General features: G+C 37.5%; 4 protein-coding genes across 6 annotated transcripts; 3 read left to right on the top strand and 1 right to left on the bottom strand.

Annotated features, from left to right (window-relative positions):
* Positions 1–7784: 7784 nt before the first annotated feature.
* Positions 7785–11169, top strand: LOC134014387 (uncharacterized). Its single transcript, XM_062453993.1, has 11 exons — positions 7785–7855; positions 8127–8444; positions 8625–8709; positions 8838–8932; positions 9037–9234; positions 9316–9402; positions 9662–9915; positions 10133–10261; positions 10388–10526; positions 10797–10911; positions 11034–11169. The coding sequence occupies exons 2-9, from the start codon at positions 8192–8194 to the stop codon at positions 10472–10474; spliced, it is 1188 nt and encodes a 395-aa protein (XP_062309977.1). The 5' UTR covers positions 7785–7855; positions 8127–8191; the 3' UTR covers positions 10475–10526; positions 10797–10911; positions 11034–11169.
* A 160-nt stretch (positions 11170–11329) lies between these two features.
* Positions 11330–13646, bottom strand: LOC134014403 (uncharacterized). Its single transcript, XM_062453994.1, has 6 exons — positions 13000–13646; positions 12858–12903; positions 12676–12767; positions 12388–12498; positions 12037–12313; positions 11330–11747 (listed from the first exon to the last, which is right to left on the bottom strand). Exons 1-6 carry the CDS (start codon positions 13299–13301, stop codon positions 11544–11546), a joined length of 1032 nt encoding a protein of 343 aa, XP_062309978.1. The 5' UTR covers positions 13302–13646; the 3' UTR covers positions 11330–11543.
* Positions 13647–14701: 1055 nt separating this feature from the next.
* On the top strand, positions 14702–17104 carry si:ch211-198p11.6 (uncharacterized). Of its 3 annotated transcripts, none has more exons than XR_009929028.1 (5): positions 14702–14941; positions 15141–15293; positions 15813–15923; positions 16114–16251; positions 16504–17104. XR_009929028.1 is itself a non-coding variant. In XM_062453986.1 (4 exons), exons 1-4 carry the CDS (start codon positions 15273–15275, stop codon positions 16597–16599), a joined length of 366 nt encoding a protein of 121 aa, XP_062309970.1. In that variant the 5' UTR covers positions 14718–15272; the 3' UTR covers positions 16600–17104. The 3 variants fall into 3 exon arrangements, 1 of the variants encoding a protein (XP_062309970.1); XR_009929027.1 differs by having other exon boundaries at positions 14703–14892; XM_062453986.1 differs by having other exon boundaries at positions 14718–15293.
* Positions 17105–18393: 1289 nt separating this feature from the next.
* aldoaa (aldolase a, fructose-bisphosphate, a) lies at positions 18394–23162 on the top strand. The gene is made up of 8 exons (XM_062453288.1): positions 18394–18613; positions 19400–19518; positions 20548–20814; positions 20933–21093; positions 21451–21534; positions 21750–21924; positions 22086–22285; positions 22594–23162. Exons 2-8 carry the CDS (start codon positions 19407–19409, stop codon positions 22687–22689), a joined length of 1095 nt encoding a protein of 364 aa, XP_062309272.1. The 5' UTR covers positions 18394–18613; positions 19400–19406; the 3' UTR covers positions 22690–23162.
* The last annotated feature ends 882 nt before the right edge of the window (positions 23163–24044 follow it).

Genomic DNA, 24044 nt, shown 5'->3' with positions numbered 1-24044 from the left:
TATCATTCTTTTAAAAACATTATTGAAAAAGTAAAGGGTGTGGAAGTAGGCCAGACATTATTAGAATAATCTGGTGTATATTTGTAATTTTTTGACACAAATTTGAAAGAGATATTGAGATTAGCGAGGATTTCATGCTATTTTCAGAGATTAGCGATTTTCTATCATTTTTTACAAAACATTATTGAAAAAGTAAAGGGTGTGGAAGTAGGCCAGACATTATTAGAAAAATATGGTGTATATTTGAGATTTTTTGACACAAGTTTGAAAGAGATATTGAGATTAGCGAGGATTTCATGCTATTTTCAGAGATTAGCGATTTTCTATCATTTAAAAAAAAGTTTTATTGAAAAAGTAAAGGGTGTTTAAGTAGGCCAGACAATATTAGAATAATCTGGTGTATATTTGAGATTTTTTGACACAAGTTTGAAAGAGATATTGAGATTAGCAAGGACTTTCATGCTATTTTCAGAGATTAGCGATTGTCTATCATTCTTTTAAAAACATTATTGAAAAAGTAAAGGGTGTGGAAGTAGGCCAGACATTATTAGAATAATCTGGTGTATATTTGAGATTTTTTGACACAAGTTTGAAAAATATATTGAGATTAGCAAGGATTTCAAGCTATTTTCAGAGATTAGCGATTTTCTATCATTTTTTTAAAAACATTATTGAAAAAGTAAAGGGTGTGGAAGTAGGCCAGACATTATTAGAATAATCTGGTGTATATTTGAGATTTTTTGACACAAGTTTGAAAAAGATATTGAGATTAGCAAGGATTTCATGCTATTTTCAGAGATTAGCGATTTTCTATCATTCTTTTAAAAACATTATTGAAAAAGTAAAGGGTGTGGAAGTAGGCCAGACATTATTAGAATAATCTGGTGTATATTTGAGATTTTTTGACACAAGTTTGAAAGAGATATTGAGATTAGCGAGGATTTCATGCTATTTTCAGAGATTAGCGATTTTCTATCATTTAAAAAAAAGTTTATTGAAAAAGGAAAGGGTGTGGAAGTAGGCCAGACATTATTAGAATAATCTGGTGTGTATTTGAGATTTTTTGACACAAGTTTGAAAAAGATATTGAGATTAGCGAGGATTTCATGCTATTTTCATAGATTAGCGATTTTCTATCATTTTCTAAAAAACATTATTGAAAAAGTAAAGGGTGTGGAAATAGGCCAGACAATACTAGAATAATCTGGTGTATATTTGAGATTTTTTGACGCAAGTTTGAAAAAGATATTGAGATTAGCAAGGATTTCATGCTATTTTCAGAGATTAGCGATTTTCTATCATTCTTTTAAAAACATTATTGAAAAAGTAAAGGGTGTGGAAGTAGGCCAGACATTATTAGAATAATCTGGTGTATATTTGAGATTTTTTGACACAAGTTTGAAAGAGATATTGAGATTAGCGAGGATTTCATGCTATTTTCAGAGATTAGCGATTTTCTATCATTTAAAAAAAAGTTTTTTTGAAAAAGTAAAGGGTGTGGAAGTAGGCCAGACAATATTAGAATAATCTGGTGTATATTTGAGAGTTTTTGACACAAGTTTGAAAAAGATATTGAGATTAGCAAGGTTTTCATGCTATTTTCAGAGATTAGCGATTTTCTATCATTTAAAAAATGGTTTTATTGAAAAAGTAAAGGGTGTGGAAGTAGGCCAGACAATATTAGAATAATTTGGTGTATATTTGAGATTTTTTGACACAAGTTTGAAAAAGATATTGAGATTAGCAAGGACTTTCATGCTATTTTCAGAGATTAGCGATTGTCTATCATTCTTTTAAAAACATTATTGAAAAAGTAAAGGGTGTGGAAGTAGGCCAGACATTATTAGAATAATCTGGTGTATATTTGTAATTTTTTGACACAAGTTTGAAAGAGATATTGAGATTAGCGAGGATTTCATGCTATTTTCAGAGATTAGCGATTTTCTATCATTTAAAAAAAAGTTTTATTGAAAAAGTAAAGGGTGTGGAAGTAGGCCAGACATTATTAGAATAATCTGGTGTATATTTGAGATTTTTTGACACAAGTTTGAAAAAGATATTGAGATTAGCAAGGTTTTCATGCTATTTTCAGAGATTAGCGATTTTCTATCATTTAAAAAATGGTTTTATTGAAAAAGTAAAGGGTGTGGAAGTAGGCCAGACAATATTAGAATAATTTGGTGTATATTTGAGATTTTTTGACACAAGTTTGAAAAAGATATTGAGATTAGCAAGGACTTTCATGCTATTTTCAGAGATTAGCGATTGTCTATCATTCTTTTAAAAACATTATTGAAAAAGTAAAGGGTGTGGAAGTAGGCCAGACATTATTAGAATAATCTGGTGTATATTTGTAATTTTTTGACACAAATTTGAAAGAGATATTGAGATTAGCGAGGATTTCATGCTATTTTCAGAGATTAGCGATTTTCTATCATTTTTTTAAAAACATTATTGAAAAAGTAAAGGGTGTGGAAGTAGGCCAGACATTATTAGAAAAATATGGTGTATATTTGAGATTTTTTGACACAAGTTTGAAAGAGATATTGAGATTAGCGAGGATTTCATGCTATTTTCAGAGATTAGCGATTTTCTATCATTTAAAAAAAAGTTTTATTGAAAAAGTAAAGGGTGTTTAAGTAGGCCAGACAATATTAGAATAATCTGGTGTATATTTGAGATTTTTTGACACAAGTTTGAAAGAGATATTGAGATTAGCAAGGACTTTCATGCTATTTTCAGAGATTAGCGATTGTCTATCATTCTTTTAAAAACATTATTGAAAAAGTAAAGGGTGTGGAAGTAGGCCAGACATTATTAGAATAATCTGGTGTATATTTGAGATTTTTTGACACAAGTTTGAAAAAGATATTGAGATTAGCAAGGATTTCATGCTATTTTCAGAGATTAGCGATTTTCTATCATTCTTTTAAAAACATTATTGAAAAAGTAAAGGGTGTGGAAGTAGGCCAGACATTATTAGAATAATCTGGTGTATATTTGTAATTTTTTGACACAAGTTTGAAAGAGATATTGAGATTAGCGAGGATTTCATGCTATTTTCAGAGATTAGCGATTTTCTATCATTTAAAAAAAAGTTTTATTGAAAAAGTAAAGGGTGTGGAAGTAGGCCAGACATTATTAGAATAATCTGGTGTATATTTGAGATTTTTTGACACAAGTTTGAAAAAGATATTGAGATTAGCAAGGTTTTCATGCTATTTTCAGAGATTAGCGATTTTCTATCATTTAAAAAATGGTTTTATTGAAAAAGTAAAGGGTGTGGAAGTAGGCCAGACAATATTAGAATAATTTGGTGTATATTTGAGATTTTTTGACACAAGTTTGAAAAAGATATTGAGATTAGCAAGGACTTTCATGCTATTTTCAGAGATTAGCGATTGTCTATCATTCTTTTAAAAACATTATTGAAAAAGTAAAGGGTGTGGAAGTAGGCCAGACATTATTAGAATAATCTGGTGTATATTTGTAATTTTTTGACACAAATTTGAAAGAGATATTGAGATTAGCGAGGATTTCATGCTATTTTCAGAGATTAGCGATTTTCTATCATTTTTTTAAAAACATTATTGAAAAAGTAAAGGGTGTGGAAGTAGGCCAGACATTATTAGAAAAATATGGTGTATATTTGAGATTTTTTGACACAAGTTTGAAAGAGATATTGAGATTAGCGAGGATTTCATGCTATTTTCAGAGATTAGCGATTTTCTATCATTTAAAAAAAAGTTTTATTGAAAAAGTAAAGGGTGTTTAAGTAGGCCAGACAATATTAGAATAATCTGGTGTATATTTGAGATTTTTTGACACAAGTTTGAAAGAGATATTGAGATTAGCAAGGACTTTCATGCTATTTTCAGAGATTAGCGATTGTCTATCATTCTTTTAAAAACATTATTGAAAAAGTAAAGGGTGTGGAAGTAGGCCAGACATTATTAGAATAATCTGGTGTATATTTGAGATTTTTTGACACAAGTTTGAAAAATATATTGAGATTAGCAAGGATTTCAAGCTATTTTCAGAGATTAGCGATTTTCTATCATTTTTTTAAAAACATTATTGAAAAAGTAAAGGGTGTGGAAGTAGGCCAGACATTATTAGAATAATCTGGTGTATATTTGAGATTTTTTGACACAAGTTTGAAAAAGATATTGAGATTAGCAAGGATTTCATGCTATTTTCAGAGATTAGCGATTTTCTATCATTCTTTTAAAAACATTATTGAAAAAGTAAAGGGTGTGGAAGTAGGCCAGACATTATTAGAATAATCTGGTGTATATTTGAGATTTTTTGACACAAGTTTGAAAGAGATATTGAGATTAGCGAGGATTTCATGCTATTTTCAGAGATTAGCGATTTTCTATCATTTAAAAAAAAGTTTATTGAAAAAGGAAAGGGTGTGGAAGTAGGCCAGACATTATTAGAATAATCTGGTGTGTATTTGAGATTTTTTGAAACAAGTTTGAAAAAGATATTGAGATTAGCGAGGATTTCATGATATTTTCATAGATTAGAGATTTTCTATCATTTTTTTAAAAACATTATTGAAAAAGTAAAGGGTGTGGAAGTAGGCCAGACATTATTAGAATAATCTGGTGTATATTTGAGATTTTTTGACACAAGTTTGAAAAAGATATTGAGATTAGCGAGGATTTCATGCTATTTTCATAGATTAGCGATTTTCTATCATTTTCTAAAAAACATTATTGAAAAAGTAAAGGGTGTGGAAATAGGCCAGACAATACTAGAATAATCTGGTGTATATTTGAGATTTTTTGACGCAAGTTTGAAAAAGATATTGAGATTAGCAAGGATTTCATGCTATTTTCAGAGATTAGCGATTTTCTATCATTCTTTTAAAAACATTATTGAAAAAGTAAAGGGTGTGGAAGTAGGCCAGACATTATTAGAATAATCTGGTGTATATTTGAGATTTTTTGACACAAGTTTGAAAGAGATATTGAGATTAGCGAGGATTTCATGCTATTTTCAGAGATTAGCGATTTTCTATCATTTAAAAAAAAGTTTTTTTGAAAAAGTAAAGGGTGTGGAAGTAGGCCAGACAATATTAGAATAATCTGGTGTATATTTGAGAGTTTTTGACACAAGTTTGAAAAAGATATTGAGATTAGCAAGGTTTTCATGCTATTTTCAGAGATTAGCGATTTTCTATCATTTAAAAAATGGTTTTATTGAAAAAGTAAAGGGTGTGGAAGTAGGCCAGACAATATTAGAATAATTTGGTGTATATTTGAGATTTTTTGACACAAGTTTGAAAAAGATATTGAGATTAGCAAGGACTTTCATGCTATTTTCAGAGATTAGCGATTGTCTATCATTCTTTTAAAAACATTATTGAAAAAGTAAAGGGTGTGGAAGTAGGCCAGACATTATTAGAATAATCTGGTGTATATTTGTAATTTTTTGACACAAGTTTGAAAGAGATATTGAGATTAGCGAGGATTTCATGCTATTTTCAGAGATTAGCGATTTTCTATCATTTAAAAAAAAGTTTTATTGAAAAAGTAAAGGGTGTGGAAGTAGGCCAGACATTATTAGAATAATCTGGTGTATATTTGAGATTTTTTGACACAAGTTTGAAAAAGATATTGAGATTAGCAAGGTTTTCATGCTATTTTCAGAGATTAGCGATTTTCTATCATTTAAAAAATGGTTTTATTGAAAAAGTAAAGGGTGTGGAAGTAGGCCAGACAATATTAGAATAATTTGGTGTATATTTGAGATTTTTTGACACAAGTTTGAAAAAGATATTGAGATTAGCAAGGACTTTCATGCTATTTTCAGAGATTAGCGATTGTCTATCATTCTTTTAAAAACATTATTGAAAAAGTAAAGGGTGTGGAAGTAGGCCAGACATTATTAGAATAATCTGGTGTATATTTGTAATTTTTTGACACAAATTTGAAAGAGATATTGAGATTAGCGAGGATTTCATGCTATTTTCAGAGATTAGCGATTTTCTATCATTTTTTTAAAAACATTATTGAAAAAGTATAGGGTGTGGAAGTAGGCCAGACATTATTAGAAAAATATGGTGTATATTTGAGATTTTTTGACACAAGTTTGAAAGAGATATTGAGATTAGCGAGGATTTCATGCTATTTTCAGAGATTAGCGATTTTCTATCATTTAAAAAAAAGTTTTATTGAAAAAGTAAAGGGTGTTGAAGTAGGCCAGACAATATTAGAATAATCTGGTGTATATTTGAGATTTTTTGACACAAGTTTGAAAGAGATATTGAGATTAGCAAGGACTTTCATGCTATTTTCAGAGATTAGCGATTGTCTATCATTCTTTTAAAAACATTATTGAAAAAGTAAAGGGTGTGGAAGTAGGCCAGACATTATTAGAATAATCTGGTGTATATTTGAGATTTTTTGACACAAGTTTGAAAAAGATATTGAGATTAGCGAGGATTTCATGCTATTTTCAGAGATTAGCGATTTTCTATCATTCTTTTAAAAACATTATTGAAAAAGTAAAGGGTGTGGAAGTAGGCCAGACATTATTAGAATAATCTGGTGTATATTTGAGATTTTTTGACACAAATTTGAAAAAGATATTGAGATTAGCGAGGATTTCATGCTATTTTCAGAGATTAGCGTTTTTCTATAATTTAAAAAAAGTTTTATTGAAAAAGGAAAGGGTGTGGAAGTAGGCCAGACATTATTAGAATAATCTGGTGTGTATTTGAGATTTTTTGAAACAAGTTTAAAAAAGATATTGAGATTAGCGAGGATTTCATGCTATTTTCAGAGATTAGCGATTTTCTATCATTTAAAAAAAAACATTATTGAAAAAGTAAAGTGTGTGGAAGTAGGCCAGACATTATTAGAATAATCTGGTGTATATTTGAGATTTCTTGACACAACTTTGAAAAAGATATTGAGATTAGCAAGGATTTCATGCTATTTTCAGAGATTAGCGATTTTCTATCATTTAAAAAAAAGTTTTATTGAAAAAGGAAAGGGTGTGGAAGTAGGCCAGACATTATTAGAATAATCTGGTGTGTATTTGAGATTTTTTGAAACAAGTTTGAAAAAGATATTGAGATTAGCGAGGAGTTCATGCTATTTTCATAAATTAGAGATTTTCTATCATTTAAAAAAAATCATTATTGAAAAAGTAAAGGGTGTGGAAGTAGGCCAGACATTATTATAATAATCTGGTGTATATTTGAGATTTCTTGACACAAGTTTGAAAAAGATATTGAGATTAGCAAGGATTTCATGCTATTTTCAGAGATTAGCGATTTTCTATCATTTAAAAAAAAAGTTTTATTGAAAAAGGAAAGGGTGTGGATGTAGGCCAGACATTATTAGAATAATCTGGTGTGTATTTGAGATTTTTTGAAACAAGTTTGAAAAAGATATTGAGATTAGCGAGGATTTCATGCTATTTTCATAGATTAGCAATTTTCTATCATTTTTTTAAAAACATTATGGAAAAATTAAAGGCTGTGGAAGTATACCAGACATTGTTGGAATACTTTGCTGTTTGTTTGAGGTTTTATAGTCATAAAATCATTATAAAAGTCATAATTTTTCAAAATTGTATGGGTAATTTTCACCCGGTCCCTAACTCGACGCTGCAAAGTAGCGTTTTCCGAATGTGAGACGAATGTCGAATGTCGAATATGAAACTAACTTCACCTCGCTGAGAGAACAATGGTTGTGCCCTTGCCGAAGGCAAAGCACACCCAATAAATGTATAATAATAATTAGTGTTTTTGGTTTACAGTTATGTGATACACTCAAGGTTGTATTTCCACAATTGGAGACGGTGTCTGGTGGTTGGCTGCTTTACAAATCAGCAGGTAGGCACTTATACGTTTGTATGTATTAGTATTGAGATATGGAACAACAATGACTCTGTTAGTGCTCATCCAAACAGTGTATAGGTCATCTGTAATGGGTACAGCTGCAGAGGAAAGAGTGGCAGAGGAAAGAGTTCAATGGAGATCTTCATTACATTTTTTCTCTTACTTAAAGACTAGGCTTAATGTAATCCATGTCTATACAAGGGTGCTTATGTCATATATAGTTTTATTTCCCATTATGCTCGGAAATGTTTTTTTTTTTTTATAGGAGGATGGGGTAGCCGCAAACTCTCTCTTGTGACACCTGATTATACTGGCTACACAGGCAAAATAATGAAGCTTGCAAGCCAGGGGGGTAAAACGACTCTTTTCATGGCACCAATTCAAGAAGAACTAAGCACAACTCCTTTGCAACTAACAGACAATGCATTCAGTGGCATGCCAAACGCAGGGTGTCAGAAATGTGGAGCAGCTATTCCACTGCCGTTTCTGACCAAACACTTAAAATCTTGCAACATCATTGATGTTGACAGTGATAATTGCCCAGCTAATGTGGAGGAAAACTGTGCGCAGGAAGACGTAACATGTAAGAATGAATTATTGGAGCATTTTCAATATATAATTATATATATAACATTGAACATGAATACGCTGCAATCAAAATGCCTGATGAGAGCAGATGCTTTATTAGAAATTACATTAAGTCATTTCTTAGTGGTTCCTACTTAAGTTTGTTTTGTTGTCTTTGCTAACTTCATATTGTCAGCAGCAGATCAGCAACCCTGTCCTATGTGCATGAACATATTTCCCTGTCACATTATTGAGGCACATGCTGCTTCATGCGGGGAAAGGTAACACCAATTTTCTATTGTTCGTACCGTACTCGTTTCACTCACCAGCAGATGCCTTGGTCTTTGAGCTATTAAAACATAAAAGCAGTTTTACAGATAACCATTATAAATATGTTGTGACTGTACAGTGCAGGAAATGAGGCGATTGAGTGTAGTACTGTGATGGAAGAAGAGCAAGCAGTAATGCCTGGACCGTCCAGAAGCAGTGCAGCAGTTACAGACGGTACGAATACGGCTTCAATCTACATTTAAAACATATCTAGAGGTTGCTGTCAAGCGTTAGATTAAAGCCTAATTGGTCACATTTGTATGTTTTCCTCTTACTAGACTGGCTCACCATCCAAGACCCTACCAAGGCCATGTCTCAGTTTCGGGATTCCCTATTCCACATTTATGAAAAGGAGAGTGCTTTGGTTCTCAGCATGGATACTAGAGAAACCCCTGCCGAACAGGACATGGCACTCCTCTCCTTCTACAAGCGACCTAATGTGGAATGGGCACGACCCTTGCATTGCAGACTTGAAGGTAGCTTCAGCCACATGTCCTAATGGTCAAGGACTGCAAAAAGTATGACATTACTATATCAAACCTTGCATTGTGTTACAGGTGACGTTGCCATTGGAAAGGGTGTAACTCGCTTTTTCCTCTCAACTTGCATTGAGAAGTTGAAGTCTGGGTTTTGCATCAACTTTGGTAAGTAGAGTGCAGTTATGTGTAAGATGACTTATTAAATAGGTATGGTCGAATATATTTTTTATATTATGTCAATCTGTTTTTCATCTTAGTAGTTTTGCTTGAGAACAATATATGTGTTATATATGTTATACTAAATAATATCATGCCTACACGGGCGAAAAAAATTGATCTAATGTATAATACAGTTAGTTCCTACTAAATGATTGTGTATAATATATTTTAAATGGCTTTTCTCTAAACTAATTTTCTTTAACAGCAAACACTGATGTGACACGGCTGTTTGATGGAGAGACAGGCCATTTGGTGCCGTCAGCCTCTCACTTCCTAGTTGAAAGTGATATGTTCGTCATGGCAGGGAGAATGATAGGCCACTCCTTCCTTCATGGTGGACCGTGCCTGTCTGGGCTCAGCCCTGCCTTAGCTCATGTCCTGCTTGGAGGGACTCCCGAAACTGCAACTGTAGCCCTAGAAGACTGTCCAGACCTGGACATCCGGGAAACAATCAGGCTTGTATGTTTTCCATCCTCAATCATTTTCCTCAATCAAGTCTTGCTATTTCTTCCCTTTTTATATTTTTTAGTGGATATAAAAAGTCCCCACCCAACCATTTGTTTTAAAGTTTGTTTTACTTAATGGCAAATAGGGAGTGGAGACTTTATAGACCCGCTGTATATATGTAGTGTCATTACATGTTCTATTTCCTCTTGTTTTCCTCTGTGTATTGAAGATTCAAGGTGAATCCGAACTCTCTGAGGAAGAGGCAAAAAGAGTACAGGACTTGGCCTATGCCTGGGACCTCCCTTGCCTGTCTAATAATAACAGGAGATGGCTTTTTGAGAAAATGTTGATCCATGCTGTGAGTAAAATCTTAGGATGTGGTTGTGTTTGCAGAACCTAATTTCTCATTCCTAATCATTTGGGGGGGGGGGGGGGGTTAAGAATGACAATGTATTCCACCTTCTCTCTCTGTTGTCATTAACAGGTCATTGGACGTGTCACAAGACAAATTAAACAGCTGAGACATGGTCTTAAAGAGACACAAGTGGACCGTGCTGACCAAACGACCTGACACAGTGGCCCTGCTATTCCCTAAAGAGGGAGCAGTGGATTACAGCCCTGAGGTAACTTAACACTATTTTAAATCCAGGCCTTTGTTGAATACTACTATAGGGTAGAGGTTTCATATCTGTATCCAGCATCTGTAATTGTGCCCATTAGTCTGTGTGCTTGATTTAGCGCTCTTAGGATTTGCAACGTGCTTTCCAAAGTACCCACCAGTGGCGTTTTTGAAGTGTGTGGTTCAAAAGCCTGAAAGAATCACACCAAATATAATGTAAGAAGCCATAATAAAAAGTGTATCCCATGTTGTTGTTTTTTTGCTTTCAATGTAGATACTTCTGAAGCGCATTACCTGGCCTCATCATGATGAAGAAGATGATGACAATGATTTTTCCGTTGACACCATGTGCCACGTATCAGGTTATCTTCGACAGTTCATTGAAAATGGTATGTTGACAGAGTAAACATATGCGATAAACCGTGAAACGGTTTGTCATCTAGTTATCATTACCTCTCCACAGCAACCTTTCATGTAACTTGTAAAATAATTTAATATGTTTACTGCACAGCATCACCGAATGAATTGAGAGATCTGGTGAAATTCTGGACTGGATGGGAGATTCTGACAAGGACGAATCTGTCCCTTGAGGTGGTCAAAGGCAGCTTCCCCACCGCCTCCACCTGTTACGAGACCCTGCGAATCCCAGGGCATTACAAAGACTATGCATCTTTTAAGATTGACATCCTAGCCTGTATTGGCAGTTGCCAAACAGGATTTGGTCTCATCTAATATGTTGATACAAACAGATATACACACTCGTACAGTTAGAGACGTGCACACAAAAGAAGTTTACACCACACAGTTTGTGTTATGCATGTCTGCATGTTTCTTTGATGCATGAGCCAGTGAGTTAAGATGCCTGGGTCACATTGCAAAGTGCTTGTGCAGTTATCTCTGAAATAAAAAATAATATTTGACTCAGGAGAGATGTGAAGAATCTTTTAATCTATTGATGTATATGATGTATTATTATATAGTTGATCCAGTTCTTCTGAAAATGCTCAAAACATTCAGTTATTTAAATGTTCTCACAAAAGTGAACTGCTGCAATGTAGATTTCACAGCCATAAGCCTGGGATAAAGCTCTTGGGTCAACAGCCTCTCTTAAAGCTGCCATTTGTTCATCAGTCAGTGGGCTTTCGATGTCTGGGACAACGATGCTGGAGTGGCAGTCTGGAGTAAGTCCACTGTTCTCCCACTCAATGAGAGGCATATCTATACCCTACAAATTTAAAAAAAGAAAATGTCACTTGTATGCGGTGTTGATTATCTATACAGACAGCATAGTTATATATATATTTATAGAGTATATATGTAAAATTAGCATAAAACTAAGGATTGGTCATTGAGCAAATGCTTCAACATATTACATAGTAAACGCACAGCCCTATTTAGCAAAATATGGTCTATTATGGTCTATTAGACTGTTTCTAATGTTAATAATTGTGTGGGGGGGGGTTGTTTTGTTTTTTACAATTGTTAACACAAAATAGTTGAATATTTAGACATACTGCCATGTGATCTGGAACTGGAATTGGCTGATGTATTTGACCCAGTGCCCACAGCTGATTAGGGGTCATATTGCCCTCCGTTCTTAAGGGATGATGGTCCCAACCATTGCGAAAATTGTCCAGGTCATCTTGTAGACGTGGTAGGAACACATAATGGCAACAGAAGAGGTGTGTAGTATTGGCGATATTGAGGAAGCCCTCTTCTTCGAGGTAGTGAAGGACATCATAGTAGATGTTTGTTACAGCTGTCCATAGGTCTCTCCATAGCCTCTCAATTCTGAAAAAAAAGTTTAGATGCATGGCAGCAGAGTGCCCTATTTCAACTAGCTTTATCTGCACTTTTTTACTAACCGTTGATTGTGAACACTCTTCCCAGCAATGAAGCTGCCTCTTCCAGTGCCACGGACTGTAAACATGAGGCGTGCAACATCCACATTCTCCACCCCTTGATCAGCCCGTACCCTAAAACAAACATTTACAACAAAGACCATATTAAGTGTTGGTTGGTTATACAACCTATGAAATCAGCACAGGAATGTTTGAAGCATCTTACATCAAATTTACAAAAACTGCAAAACATGATGCATGTGTTTAAGCTGTTATATGGAGGGGCCGACAACGTTTTTAAATCATATTTACCTAAGAGGGAAACCAAACTTCTCCACAGATTCTTGGAAGAAGGCCAGGGTGGTTGATGCAAGGTTATTGGAGGCTGCACCAAGATACATTATCTGTAATACCATACACACCATTTTTGTATTAGGCAAACACATATAAGCAGGATAAACATGTACACATTTATTCCTGAAAACTGTACTTACCTTCTGTGAAAAGCCATCTATGCCACCAAAGATGACAATGTTGTAGCTGCAGGAAAATGTGTCAAGATGTTATTCTGAATAAGCCCATCATTATATTTGGGTAAAATAATGAATGAATATGCTCTTTGTGAAAGTAATTTACCGGATGATTTTATGATTCGTGTCGATGTGCATCAAGGACTGAGGGCCTGGAACTGAGTAGGTTCTTCGGACAATGCAACCCAAGTTGGTCATACGTGATATGACTCCAACGGTGTCGATGCGGTGCATGGAAGCTCTGACGCGGTCATACTGCACCCGCAGTCCTTGAGCTTGCAAAAGGGCTTTCACCATCCGATAACCTGAGTGAGGCTGCCTGGATTTGATGTCTCTCACACACCGATCCAATTCCTCATCTGTGTGAGTGCTGTACAGTGTCCTGACTGACATATCAGCCTCAGCCATACGTCGATGCACTGTTCATTTTGACACCCCCAGAAGTGCAGCTATGCATGGAATGGACAAGTTAAGGTCCAAAAGACTGCTAAGGTACTCCGGAGAGAGGACCATTCGTGGTCGTCCAACTAGTCCTTGCTCAAATTGCACCGTTGAAGTTCGCTGTTCAACTTGTTCCTTTTCCAGGTTTATAAGCCTATGTAGTGATGTCAGGGCATCTACAATTGCTGGAGAAGCAGTCACCCGACTGGATACAGCATTTAAAAACACATACTCTTGTGTGACAGCGAACTCTAAGCAGTCCAAATCCAAAGGCATTTGGCTAATAATATGCTCTAAACGAGAGCGGAGTCTTCCCAAAATATGTTTCAGACACTTTGTACAGGCTCATATACTATGTAGCCAGCGGAATAATTTAGAACGGTGAAAAGACAGTTTTGCTGCAATTGACCTATCGCTAAGCCCCGCCCCCTTAGTTACTGTTGCTAACTGGGACAAGCTATCGCAGCTGACTAGAGTTTTAGCCGTCAAAAGGGACTTCATTATGCAATGAATGGAGGGATACGTACATAATTTAAAAGTAGATATGGTGGATGACAAACTTAAATTGGATGCGAGAATTTACAGATCTCAATGCAAGAGGGGAAGCTTCATCTCACGGTCATTCACGATATCCTGAATCGTGGATATCCAATGCTTGGCATTACCAGTATTGTTGATGCACCGCAGGGTTAGATTAGCTACATTAATTTACCTTCAGTTAATTGAACTAATCTGAATAGGCACTGAGATGTAAACCTACGTTTATTGGTTTATTTACTAGCATTACCCTGTCCCTGACAGTGCAGTGTCCTAACTTTCTAGCTAGTGAATAGCTAGCCAAACGTTATACGTAGCTATAACGTTAACGTTAGCTAGTTTTAACCAGAGATAACTTGCCTAAGCCTAGCATAACATCAGTGGTGAAAGTAAGCCGGTACTGTCAATGCCAATAATGTGATGACATCCTTGTTTATTTTCGTTACGTTGAGTTGACTGTGTGTCTTTTCCCCGATGGTTCAGGCATCCCAGCGCACAGCAGCTATCCACCATGTTGAATCAACGTTTATTGAAATAGGCAGCAAATTAAACTATGTATAATAGGCCTATGTATGTAAGTATATATGTATGTACACTCTGGCGCTCCACTTGGCTCTCCACTTTCCTTCCAAAATGGCGATGACCGGTGCATGCTGGGATTGCGTGACGTCAACTCCCGGAGCTCTATAGGTAGAAATGCAGAGTTTGTCATGGAAAACCTGCTAGCGAGTAGGTTAGGTTCACAGAGTAAGTTACATTTAAATGTAGTCATTTTTACCAAGTTACCATGGACACTGACCACAAGTTCTCCTTACCTCTCTTTCTGGAACGGACTTTGCCTCATTTTAGGGTTACCCAACTCAGGGTTTCACTAAACCCGCTTTCTGGAATACCCCCCAGATCTTACTGGATTTGTCTCTCTGAGCTACCCGTCTGTTTCTATAGTAACTCAATATTGATTGTACCGACGTACCTGGACCCCTCTGGAGGCTAGCAACTCATTGTCTTTGGAATGCAATAAGTACTTGCTACTGTGTTAGAGCTAGCTGACTAGATTCCTTGCCTTTACGGTATTCACCTGCTAATGATAGTGTAAATTCAGCCACATAACGCGTTAACTATCTTGCTATAAAGCTTCCATTCAGATGTGCTGCTACCGTTTTGCTAGCTACTGAAGCTAGAGCTATACATTGTCCAAATGTGTTCAAAATGTTAGCTAACAAGCTAAATTACGCAATAGCTTTATAAACTGTCATTTTAATTGGACAGCTAACCTCGGGCAAGGAAACCTTGATGTTTGGTTAACTAGCTAGCCACCAGCAGCAGAGGAAGACCACAGAGATGAGAAACTCCCAAATTATATATTGGAATAGAGGAAGTAGTTGGCACTGATAAGTAGAGATGACTCAGGCGGGAATAGTGGTACGTTTGAATTTAACATATTTCTTAAGTCTTTGTCTTATCGTAAAGAAAAATTGTGTCATTACATATCCACGTTGCACATTGCATTGGATCTGCTCCTGCATAAATTCAGTTAAATTACGGGACAAGTTATCCTTACTTCACAACATGAGAAATTGGAGAAATGGTTGAAATGCGTGAGAAATACGAGGTGTTTAGTGAGAGCGTGAGATCTGGCTGAAATGCGTGAGTGTCAGAGCCCTGAATTAGATTGATGCCAGGCCCGTATCTAGCCTAGTGGAAGGGGCGGGGGGTTCTTTTTTTCACCAAAAGTGGACTTTATGCAGTTTATCCCTTCATGTTGTGTTTAATTATGATTTTTATACTGACAAATTATGGACCTTTGGCATTGAGCCAAAGCTAACTACCCGAAACCCTCCTTGTCTACGGGCCTGGATGCATTGTTAAGTTACTAATGTCTGGCAAGCAAATGGCTGGCTCACCCCCTCAACTGTCTTTCTTCTTGTCATCCAACTGTAGGTATTGCCCATATGGGGTCTGGCACTTCCTCTTCCTGCCGTGCTTCTGATAGCTGTTGGCCTTTACATGATCTTACTCGCGATGGTGCTATGGTTTTGTCATTGCCTTAAGGTATCTGCTACAGGGCAGTCCGTCAGTCATCATTGCTTTAATAATTACTAGGCACAAAATTATGAATTATACACACCATATCATTATGTAAATAAGTCTCATATTGTGACTTAATAATCAGCTCCAAATGATTATAAAGGCTCAAAAAAAAGGTTGAATTGAGATTGACAGAATTGTATCTTGCCCTCAGGACCACTGCTGCTCAGAGTGTGGAGAGTGCTGTCCAAATATTGCACCTTTTGAATACTGCATTGCATGTGCAGAATCTTGTGACTGTCGTTTTCCATCACTTCGCTCCTTTCTTGATCAAATGTGCCCATCTCCTTCTGTGAGTATGCCAGTGAGTCAGTAATTCAGTATAGACTAGATTTACTGATCCAAAAACAAGGCTGTTATGTTATTGTAGTAGTTCCAATTGTTTTTAAACTTGGGAAACACAAATACATATTTGTATCAGCTACTTTGTAGCAACTAAGCAATAACTTAGCTAGTTCTTATTATTAAGACAAATACAATAATGTAGTAAAACATACTTATTTTATAATAATCGCATGCACTAATTCAATCATTCTTTCTGTAGTCTCTACAGTGGCCTGCATGGGACTGTGCCTGCACCTGCCAGTCTCCAGAGTGTGAGTCATGCAATTGCCTCTGCTTTGAGATCAAGGTCAGGTAGACCAAGTCCAAGCATTGCATAGAACTGCAAGATGGTTTGTGATTTTATTTGGGCCTCAGATAAAGTGGTAGACTACCATCCACCCAAAATTGTTGTTTCGTGTAGTCAGTAAATGTGTAAAGCAACTGTATGATATCCATAAGAGTGCCATGGATGTGTCACTGGGAAACCAACCATGTGAAGTCAGTTCAAGGGCTATATGCATGAAGTGTCAATGCTTCACTCCACAAGTTCTTGAAAAGCGTGCTGCATGTTTCATACAAGTCGTAATTAGCTTTTGCCTTATTTAAACATTCTACATTTGAGATTACTATATATTTAGATGTCACCCAGTTCAAATTGTATATGACAATACTAGGTGTGCTTTGCATATCTGAGTCTGATCATTTAAATGTGTTTTTCTTAACATTTGTATGTTGAAAGGCTTTTGTGGTACTGTGAAATTAAATTGAAAACAGGACTAAAATGTGTTTTAATGCTTTTCTGTAATAAAAAGAGAATGGCACTTAAACGGTTGTTTTAGTTGTTTTGTTCTGGAAACATAATGATATTTCTATGCAGTATTTCCTTCGCAATTTCCCTGGAGCTTTAGTGATTTTTGCCACATGTTGACCATGGCAAATTTGGACCACTTTAAACCAAGACACAATGACAGTGGATTGCTGGTTTTAATGAACAGGAGAACAATCCTTTGACGCTGGAACGAGAGGTTGTTCCCTTGTCATGACAAGGACAAACACATGACAGAGCATGAGGGATAGCTGGAAGAAAACATTATTTCATTTTGCCTGACAAGCTGTCAATACAAGTAGTCTAGTGAGATAAAAATATTTTATCAGACAAAAATATACAGTATGCAGGACCAAACCTTTCACATTAAGAAACGTAAAAAAAAAAAAAGAAACTTTATAAATGTACTGCATTAAACTATGTAAAGTACAAATAGTAAACATGTCCCCCACCAGTTTAGTTCTTCCCTTGATCAGTCAGTGACTAGACCGCCCCCAAGCAGCACAAAGTCAACTTTACTAATGTATCAACGCACACACGGAGACCCTACTGCCCCCAATAATAAATAAAGATAATGTATGTCCCCACTCTCCTATCTACCTCTGAAAAAATAGTCAATTTCCCTGAGCACAGCCAGGATGTGAATTACATAACATAAATCGGACTGCAGTATAAAATGGTCAAAGACTAATCAATAGCCTACTGTTTCAATTAGTAAGTGTGAACTTATGATGAATACGCTGTGGCTGGTAACTGACATGTGGCTAGTAAAGAGAGACTATTCCTTGACTGAGACTCTGACCCCTGAAATACTGTAAAACAATCCAATTCTGAACCTTCTGCTGTATTTTCTATATGCACTAATGTATGTTGCGGAGAGAGAACATACAAACTTCACACAGACACAACAGTTAGATAGCCTGCCTGAGTACCAACAGGCCTAGAACGTGCCCCCAGTGCCAACAGTAGGCTACCGTTTGAGGAAATTGAACCCTGAACCTTGCTTTGTGGCAACAGTGCAAATCACCTTGCCATCTTGACATTTTATGTGTTAAATTTTATGTTCCAATTTTTTTAATCAGTTCAATCGTGAGACAGTCTACTCAGAGGCAGTGCTTGTGAAAACCTTTCAGATGAGCACGTAAACGGTGCGCATGCTGCATGTGAGATCCGTCACGTACAGCCCATCTAAATCACGCCCTCTTTCTCAGCCGTCAGCCAAAAAGACACGCCTTGTGAATGCAGACAATCCAACCACTGTTCAACAAAAAGCATAGTCTATTTTTATTGGAAGAAGCAATTTGTCAATCTTACTCACACAGCTTTTGATTGGTGATTTATCTTGAGATCAGTTTCAGGAAAAGACGAATTATTCGTCGCGGTCACTCCCTGTCACTTCACACGATTAAGCAGTACTGAACATTCTTCATCATTGCTTGGTGTTGCAACAGAACGCAGCTTTTTTCCCCCATCACAAATTGGTTTATATTGCGCAGAAAATTTGGTAAGTCATTAAACTGCATATGTTGTAGCGATGCAAATGTATGTTTTCTATTTATAAGGATTATGTAACCGTCCACAGATATAATTTTTAAAAATAACATTTTAGTAATTTGACTGATACGTTTTTGATATGTTTGTAGTGGTGGCTATATCTATCTGCTACTCCTAGTGCAATACAAGGTCATTTGGATGCAAGGACAGACGCGGAAGTACCTTTTTGTCAGGACATAGTCAATCGATCACTTTAACGGTGGCGTAGTAGCCTATATACATTAAAACTGTATAGTGCATTAACGTGACAAAACACTTTGGCCTTAATAAACTAGATTTACAAATATAACATTTTGTATACGCCCACATAATATTCAAAAAGCATAGCCTACTCACGACGGTATGCCAAATATGGCCACGATATAACTGGCTGTTAATCATTTCAAATTGATACTTCATGTTTGAAAATAACTTAGAATTTGTGAGATTCTTTGGGCTGTAAAACGAGGCCTGATCTTATGTATCGCCATTTGGGCAACAGGCAGTAGGCCACTTGGTCTAACAGACCAAGGTTATCATAAGCGGACAGAGAACGATAGCAGTCGCCTAATCCGAATTTTAGTGGTCAGACAAATGCATAATATAGTTTCCAATTAACAATTTTGTAAGCACAATCAACTGGTGTAATGACACTGCACCATCTCTCTCTCTCTCTCTCTCTCTCTCTCTCTCTCTCTCTCTCTCTCTCTCTCTCTCTCTCTCTCTCTCTCTCTCTCTCTCTCTCTCTCTCTCTCAGAATCAGGATGCCACACGCCTACCCATTCCTCACTCCCGAGCATAAAAAGGAGCTCAGTGACATCGCTCAGAGAATTGTTGCACCTGGAAAGGGAATCCTTGCAGCTGATGAGTCCACAGGTAATGTCAGAGACACTCACCCATCACATAATCTCACCATTAACCTAGAACTGTGTCTTAAAGATCCCATGACCTGCTGTTTTTGGATGCTTTTATATAGGCCTTAGTGGTCCCCTAATACTGTATCTGAAGTTTCTTTCCCTAAATTCAGCCGTGGTGCAGAATTACAGCCACTACGAGCAGTCCCACAATGAGCTTTCCTCAGGACGTGCTGTTTCTGTGTCTGTAGCTTTAAATGCTATGAGAAAGAAAGAGGCGGGGCTGACTGCCATGCTTCGGTCGTTTGCAAGCCATGATGTCTTGAGGAAAACCAATATCGCGCTCGCACGGTCGTAGCTCATTTTCTCATTGGTGGGCCAAATTCTCTGTGCGGGCAAAGCAGAGAAAGGGGAGGTAACCTTCGGTTTTATGACGTCATAAAACCAGCCTTTTCAAAACCGAGCGTTTCAGCTTTCATTTTCTCAAAGGCGGAGAAGAATACCCAGGGCCTGGTTTACACCTATCAAAATTTCTAGCCACTTGGGGACCAAAGGCAGGCTAGGGGAACTCATATTGATGTTAAATAACCTCCTAATGTGAACATTTCATGTCATGGGACCTTTAAATTATGTAACTCAGTCTGGGGGACGTTATAACAGGACTGTTAACTTCCCCTAAAGAGAAACACAAATATGCACTTAGACGGAGGTAAGTTTTCTGCCGAGTTGAGAGCTGTTATACAGAGCTAAATGCCACCTACCAGCCAATCAGAAACACCAGCAGCACCACCCTTAAGTTGTGTATCATCACTATATATTTGTAGGCAAAAGACCAATTTAATTAGTGCTGTTCTTACATGAGCATTGACATATCATTCCACACTCTTGTGACCATGGTCACAGACACTCATCTCAATTATGCTTAGGAAGTGAAACCTCATTCTGCCATAACATGTAGTCTACAGTAAGGTGACACCAGTAGACATGATGCCACATTGTGGGTCTCTTACATTTAAACTTATTTCCCTCCCGTGCGCCCCCTCCTGTTCAGGCAGCGTTGCTAAGCGCTTTCAGAGCATCAATGCTGAAAACACAGAGGAAAACCGCCGCCTCTACCGCCAGCTCCTCTTCACCGCTGATGACCTTGTGGCACCCTGCATCGGCGGAGTCATTTTCTTCCACGAGACTCTGTACCAGAAAACCGATGAAGGCAAGCCGTTCCCCCAGCTGATCAAGGACAGGGGCATGGTGGTGGGCATCAAGGTGGATAAGGGTGTAGTGCCCCTGGCTGGCACCAACGGAGAGACCACCACGCAGGGTGAGAATTGGAGACCCCCCGCCCCCCATCCCACTTGACCCTTAAAGGAATGGGCATTAATAAGCACACAGTAGCCATGGCTTTCAATATTTTCTTTTTCTGTCTCTTCCTCTCTCAGGTTTGGATGGGCTGTATGAGCGCTGTGCTCAGTACAAGAAGGATGGAGCTGACTTTGCAAAGTGGCGCTGTGTGCTGAAGATCACCCCCACTACCCCTTCTAACCTGGCCATCATTGAGAATGCCAATGTCCTGGCCCGCTATGCCAGCATCTGCCAGATGGTGAGATCAACATCGCAAACAAATCCACACACATGCAAAAACATAAAAAATATATATGTGTAAATATGTAAACATTTACAAACAACCTCACCAATGTGTGGAATTTTTCTTCCTTTTAAAATATTTTCTATTTAATATTTATTGCTAAAGAAAGTTAATCCATGGCTACACTATAATATATAAGGAAATTTATGATGTCCTGATGTCCTGCTCAATACCAGTAGTGGCAGCACTATCTATATTACACAGTTAACCACAATGTTAACTGGTGCAGTTGATATGCTGGACACGGCCCTGCTTAAGTGAAGTTCTGTTGTATGTTGTCATGACACATGCTCTTCTCTCCTACCAACCTAGCATGGCATTGTTCCCATTGTTGAGCCTGAGATCCTGCCAGACGGTGACCATGACCTGAAGCGCTGTCAGTATGTGACAGAGAAGGTGAGTTACTGCTCTGGCAGAGAAAGATGAGATAGAGATCCATATAGAGGTGTCAATCACACTATTGTACATAGCCGTGGAGGAAGTTCTGGTTATTGGGTTCCTAAAGTTTAAAAGCCAATTTCTTTATAAAACTCACTGGAAAGTCGCATTTGTAAGTTTAATATAGTCTTATGCTCTCTTTGTATGCTTCTCTTTCGCTCACTCCCTCCTAGGTCCTGGCTGCGGTGTTCAAGGCTCTGTCGGACCACCATGTCTACCTGGAGGGCACTCTGCTGAAGCCCAACATGGTGACCGCAGGACACTCCTGCCCCCAGAAGTACAGCTCCCAGGAGATTGCAATGGCCACTGTCACCGCCCTGCGCCGCACCGTGCCTCCTGCTGTGCCCGGTAATGCCACATTTACAGAAGGCGCACATTATATATACTGTATGCATAAACAAAGATACATACTGCATGCATATGTACAGATTTATTTATTTAGTTATTTACACCCTCCCTTCCTTGTCGTCAACTTACCTTCACCCCCTGTTCCTTCCTGTCCCCCCTAGGCATCACCTTCCTGTCTGGAGGCCAGAGCGAGGAGGAGGCCACCATCAACCTGAATGCCATGAACCAGTGTTCCCTACACCGGCCCTGGGCCATCACCTTCTCCTACGGCCGCGCCCTGCAGGCCTCTGCCCTCAAGGCCTGGGGAGGCAAGAAGGAGAATAGCAAGGCTTGCCAGGAGGAGTTCATCAAGAGAGCCATGGTAAGGAATGAGGGAGGGGTGGAAGCAGTAATAGAGGGATGAATGCATGTATAGTGAGATCAAAAGAGTAAAAAGGAAGATGTAAAGATGGATGGAATGAGGAAGTGGATTGATGAGTTGATGGAAGACAGATAGATGTAACCCAATTGTGTATGTGTGTATATTATCAGCTGCTGATGTACAAATACTGGTTATCCTCAAGTTCTAAGACAGACTAATACTTGCCTTTTATCTCTCTCCTCTACTCTCTTCCCCTTGTTCTTTCTTTCTCTTTTTTATCTCTTTTGCATCCTTTCACTGTTTTACAGAACAACAGCCAGGCGTGTGTTGGCAAGTATGTTTCCTCTGGAGACAAGGGAGCTGCCGGTGGAGAGTCTCTCTATGTGGCTAACCACGCCTACTAAGTGTTAACACACGACTCTTCCCTCACCCTTGCAGCCAGTAGGGTTCTGCTTAGACAACACCCCTGATATGGGTCTATTACTGTCATCCTTCTCTCTTTCTGACAACACCGCCGCCTTTCCTTTTCAGTTCTACTTCTGTTGTTGTAATGTCACCGTTATGTTGTTATGTAGGACAGTAGAGTTACATGTGTTGTGAACATTTTTATTGGAGCACATAAGGCCCTCCCTTCAAGAGAGAAGACCATCCACTCTTCCTTGATGTTAAGCCCTTCCCTCAGTGTGTTGTACTCCTATATTCAGTCCCCCATCCTGCCTCTCTGATTCCCTGTGATTCTATGACGTAATCTTTGATGATTCTTTATACATGTGCCTTCATCTCTTTACTGAAACAAGTCCTGGAGGAAGACCTTGTAGAGATTAATACTATTGTGTTTAATACACTGGAAACATAATTAAATAATCCTATTCACTAATTGCCATAATTTATTCGTGTTTCCTTGTAGTCCAATAAATCTGATGTGTGTTTTTCAAATAGTAGTTTTACATTCACTATACTGAGGTACAGGGATATAATGAAACCGCAATCGAAACATTTCTTGTTTCGCCATGCTATCCACTATGGATGAACTATGCATGGTTTATGGTTGGTCTATGCATGCATGCAGTACTACACAAGATGATGTGTCATTCATTAGAAAAAAAACTTGCATTTTTTTGGGGGGAAATTATAATACGCACACCCAAAAAGTTCAGGACCACATTAACTCAGTCTGCCAATGGTGGGTCTTTAAACCCTAAGCATTGGACCAGAAAATCTTAAATATTATAATCTGAACCATTATATAATGATTTTGTGAAATATGTTAAAATGGCCCCTATATTCATGGGAATTTAAGTATTAACAGCACAATAACTACTGTTACACATACACACAAAACTTGATTAAACAGTGCAAGCTATTTCTACACTATGGAGGCAAGCAAACAGTAAACTTTTTGTCCATTAATCACAACTCTTTCAATCAGACATCCACAAATTGGTGGATAACAGTGTGCATATGATGTGTTGTATCCCATACTGCTGTCTGTGTGTTTACCATGCAATCTCACTTAATATTTCATGAATTCACACTCAAAGTAAAATAGAAGGTCAACCACAAGATGGGGCTGTATGCTTAGAATTTTTCATTCTAATTGAACATTTGTTTGACACTTGTCTGAACATGTACGTATTTACATTTAGTCATTTAGCAGACGCTCTTATCCAGAGCGACTTACAGTAAGTACAGGGACATTCTCCCAGAGGCAAGTAGGGTGAAGTGCCTTGCCCAAGGACACAACGTCATTTTGCACGGC

Source organism: Osmerus eperlanus, chromosome 2, assembly GCF_963692335.1.
Source record: "Osmerus eperlanus chromosome 2, fOsmEpe2.1, whole genome shotgun sequence".
NCBI lineage: Eukaryota > Metazoa > Chordata > Actinopteri > Osmeriformes > Osmeridae > Osmerus > Osmerus eperlanus.
This window is presented reverse-complemented; position numbering and strand designations above follow the sequence as displayed.

What these genes read in the sequence shown, in the direction of transcription:
- LOC134014387 (XM_062453993.1), top strand. Translation starts at nt 8,192, where the DNA reads ATGAAGCTTGCAAGCCAGGGGGGTAAAACGACTCTTTTCATGGCACCA. An exon ending in TCCGGGAAACAATCAGGCTT is followed by an intron (nt 9,916 to 10,132) that starts GTATGTTTTCCA and finishes TGTGTATTGAAG; the next exon opens with ATTCAAGGTGAATCCGAACT. An exon ending in AGAAAATGTTGATCCATGCT is followed by an intron (nt 10,262 to 10,387) that starts GTGAGTAAAATC and finishes TGTCATTAACAG; the next exon opens with GTCATTGGACGTGTCACAAG.
- LOC134014403 (XM_062453994.1), bottom strand. Translation starts at nt 13,301, where the DNA reads ATGGCTGAGGCTGATATGTCAGTCAGGACACTGTACAGCACTCACACA. An exon ending in ACGAATCATAAAATCATCCG is followed by an intron (nt 12,904 to 12,999) that starts GTAAATTACTTT and finishes ATTTTCCTGCAG; the next exon opens with CTACAACATTGTCATCTTTG. An exon ending in AAGAGTGTTCACAATCAACG is followed by an intron (nt 12,314 to 12,387) that starts GTTAGTAAAAAA and finishes CTTTTTTTTCAG; the next exon opens with AATTGAGAGGCTATGGAGAG.
- si:ch211-198p11.6 (XM_062453986.1), top strand. Translation starts at nt 15,273, where the DNA reads ATGACTCAGGCGGGAATAGTG. An exon ending in TGACTCAGGCGGGAATAGTG is followed by an intron (nt 15,294 to 15,812) that starts GTACGTTTGAAT and finishes ATCCAACTGTAG; the next exon opens with GTATTGCCCATATGGGGTCT. An exon ending in AAATGTGCCCATCTCCTTCT is followed by an intron (nt 16,252 to 16,503) that starts GTGAGTATGCCA and finishes TTCTTTCTGTAG; the next exon opens with TCTCTACAGTGGCCTGCATG.
- aldoaa (XM_062453288.1), top strand. Translation starts at nt 19,407, where the DNA reads ATGCCACACGCCTACCCATTCCTCACTCCCGAGCATAAAAAGGAGCTC. An exon ending in ATGCCAGCATCTGCCAGATG is followed by an intron (nt 21,094 to 21,450) that starts GTGAGATCAACA and finishes CTACCAACCTAG; the next exon opens with CATGGCATTGTTCCCATTGT. An exon ending in AGTTCATCAAGAGAGCCATG is followed by an intron (nt 22,286 to 22,593) that starts GTAAGGAATGAG and finishes ACTGTTTTACAG; the next exon opens with AACAACAGCCAGGCGTGTGT.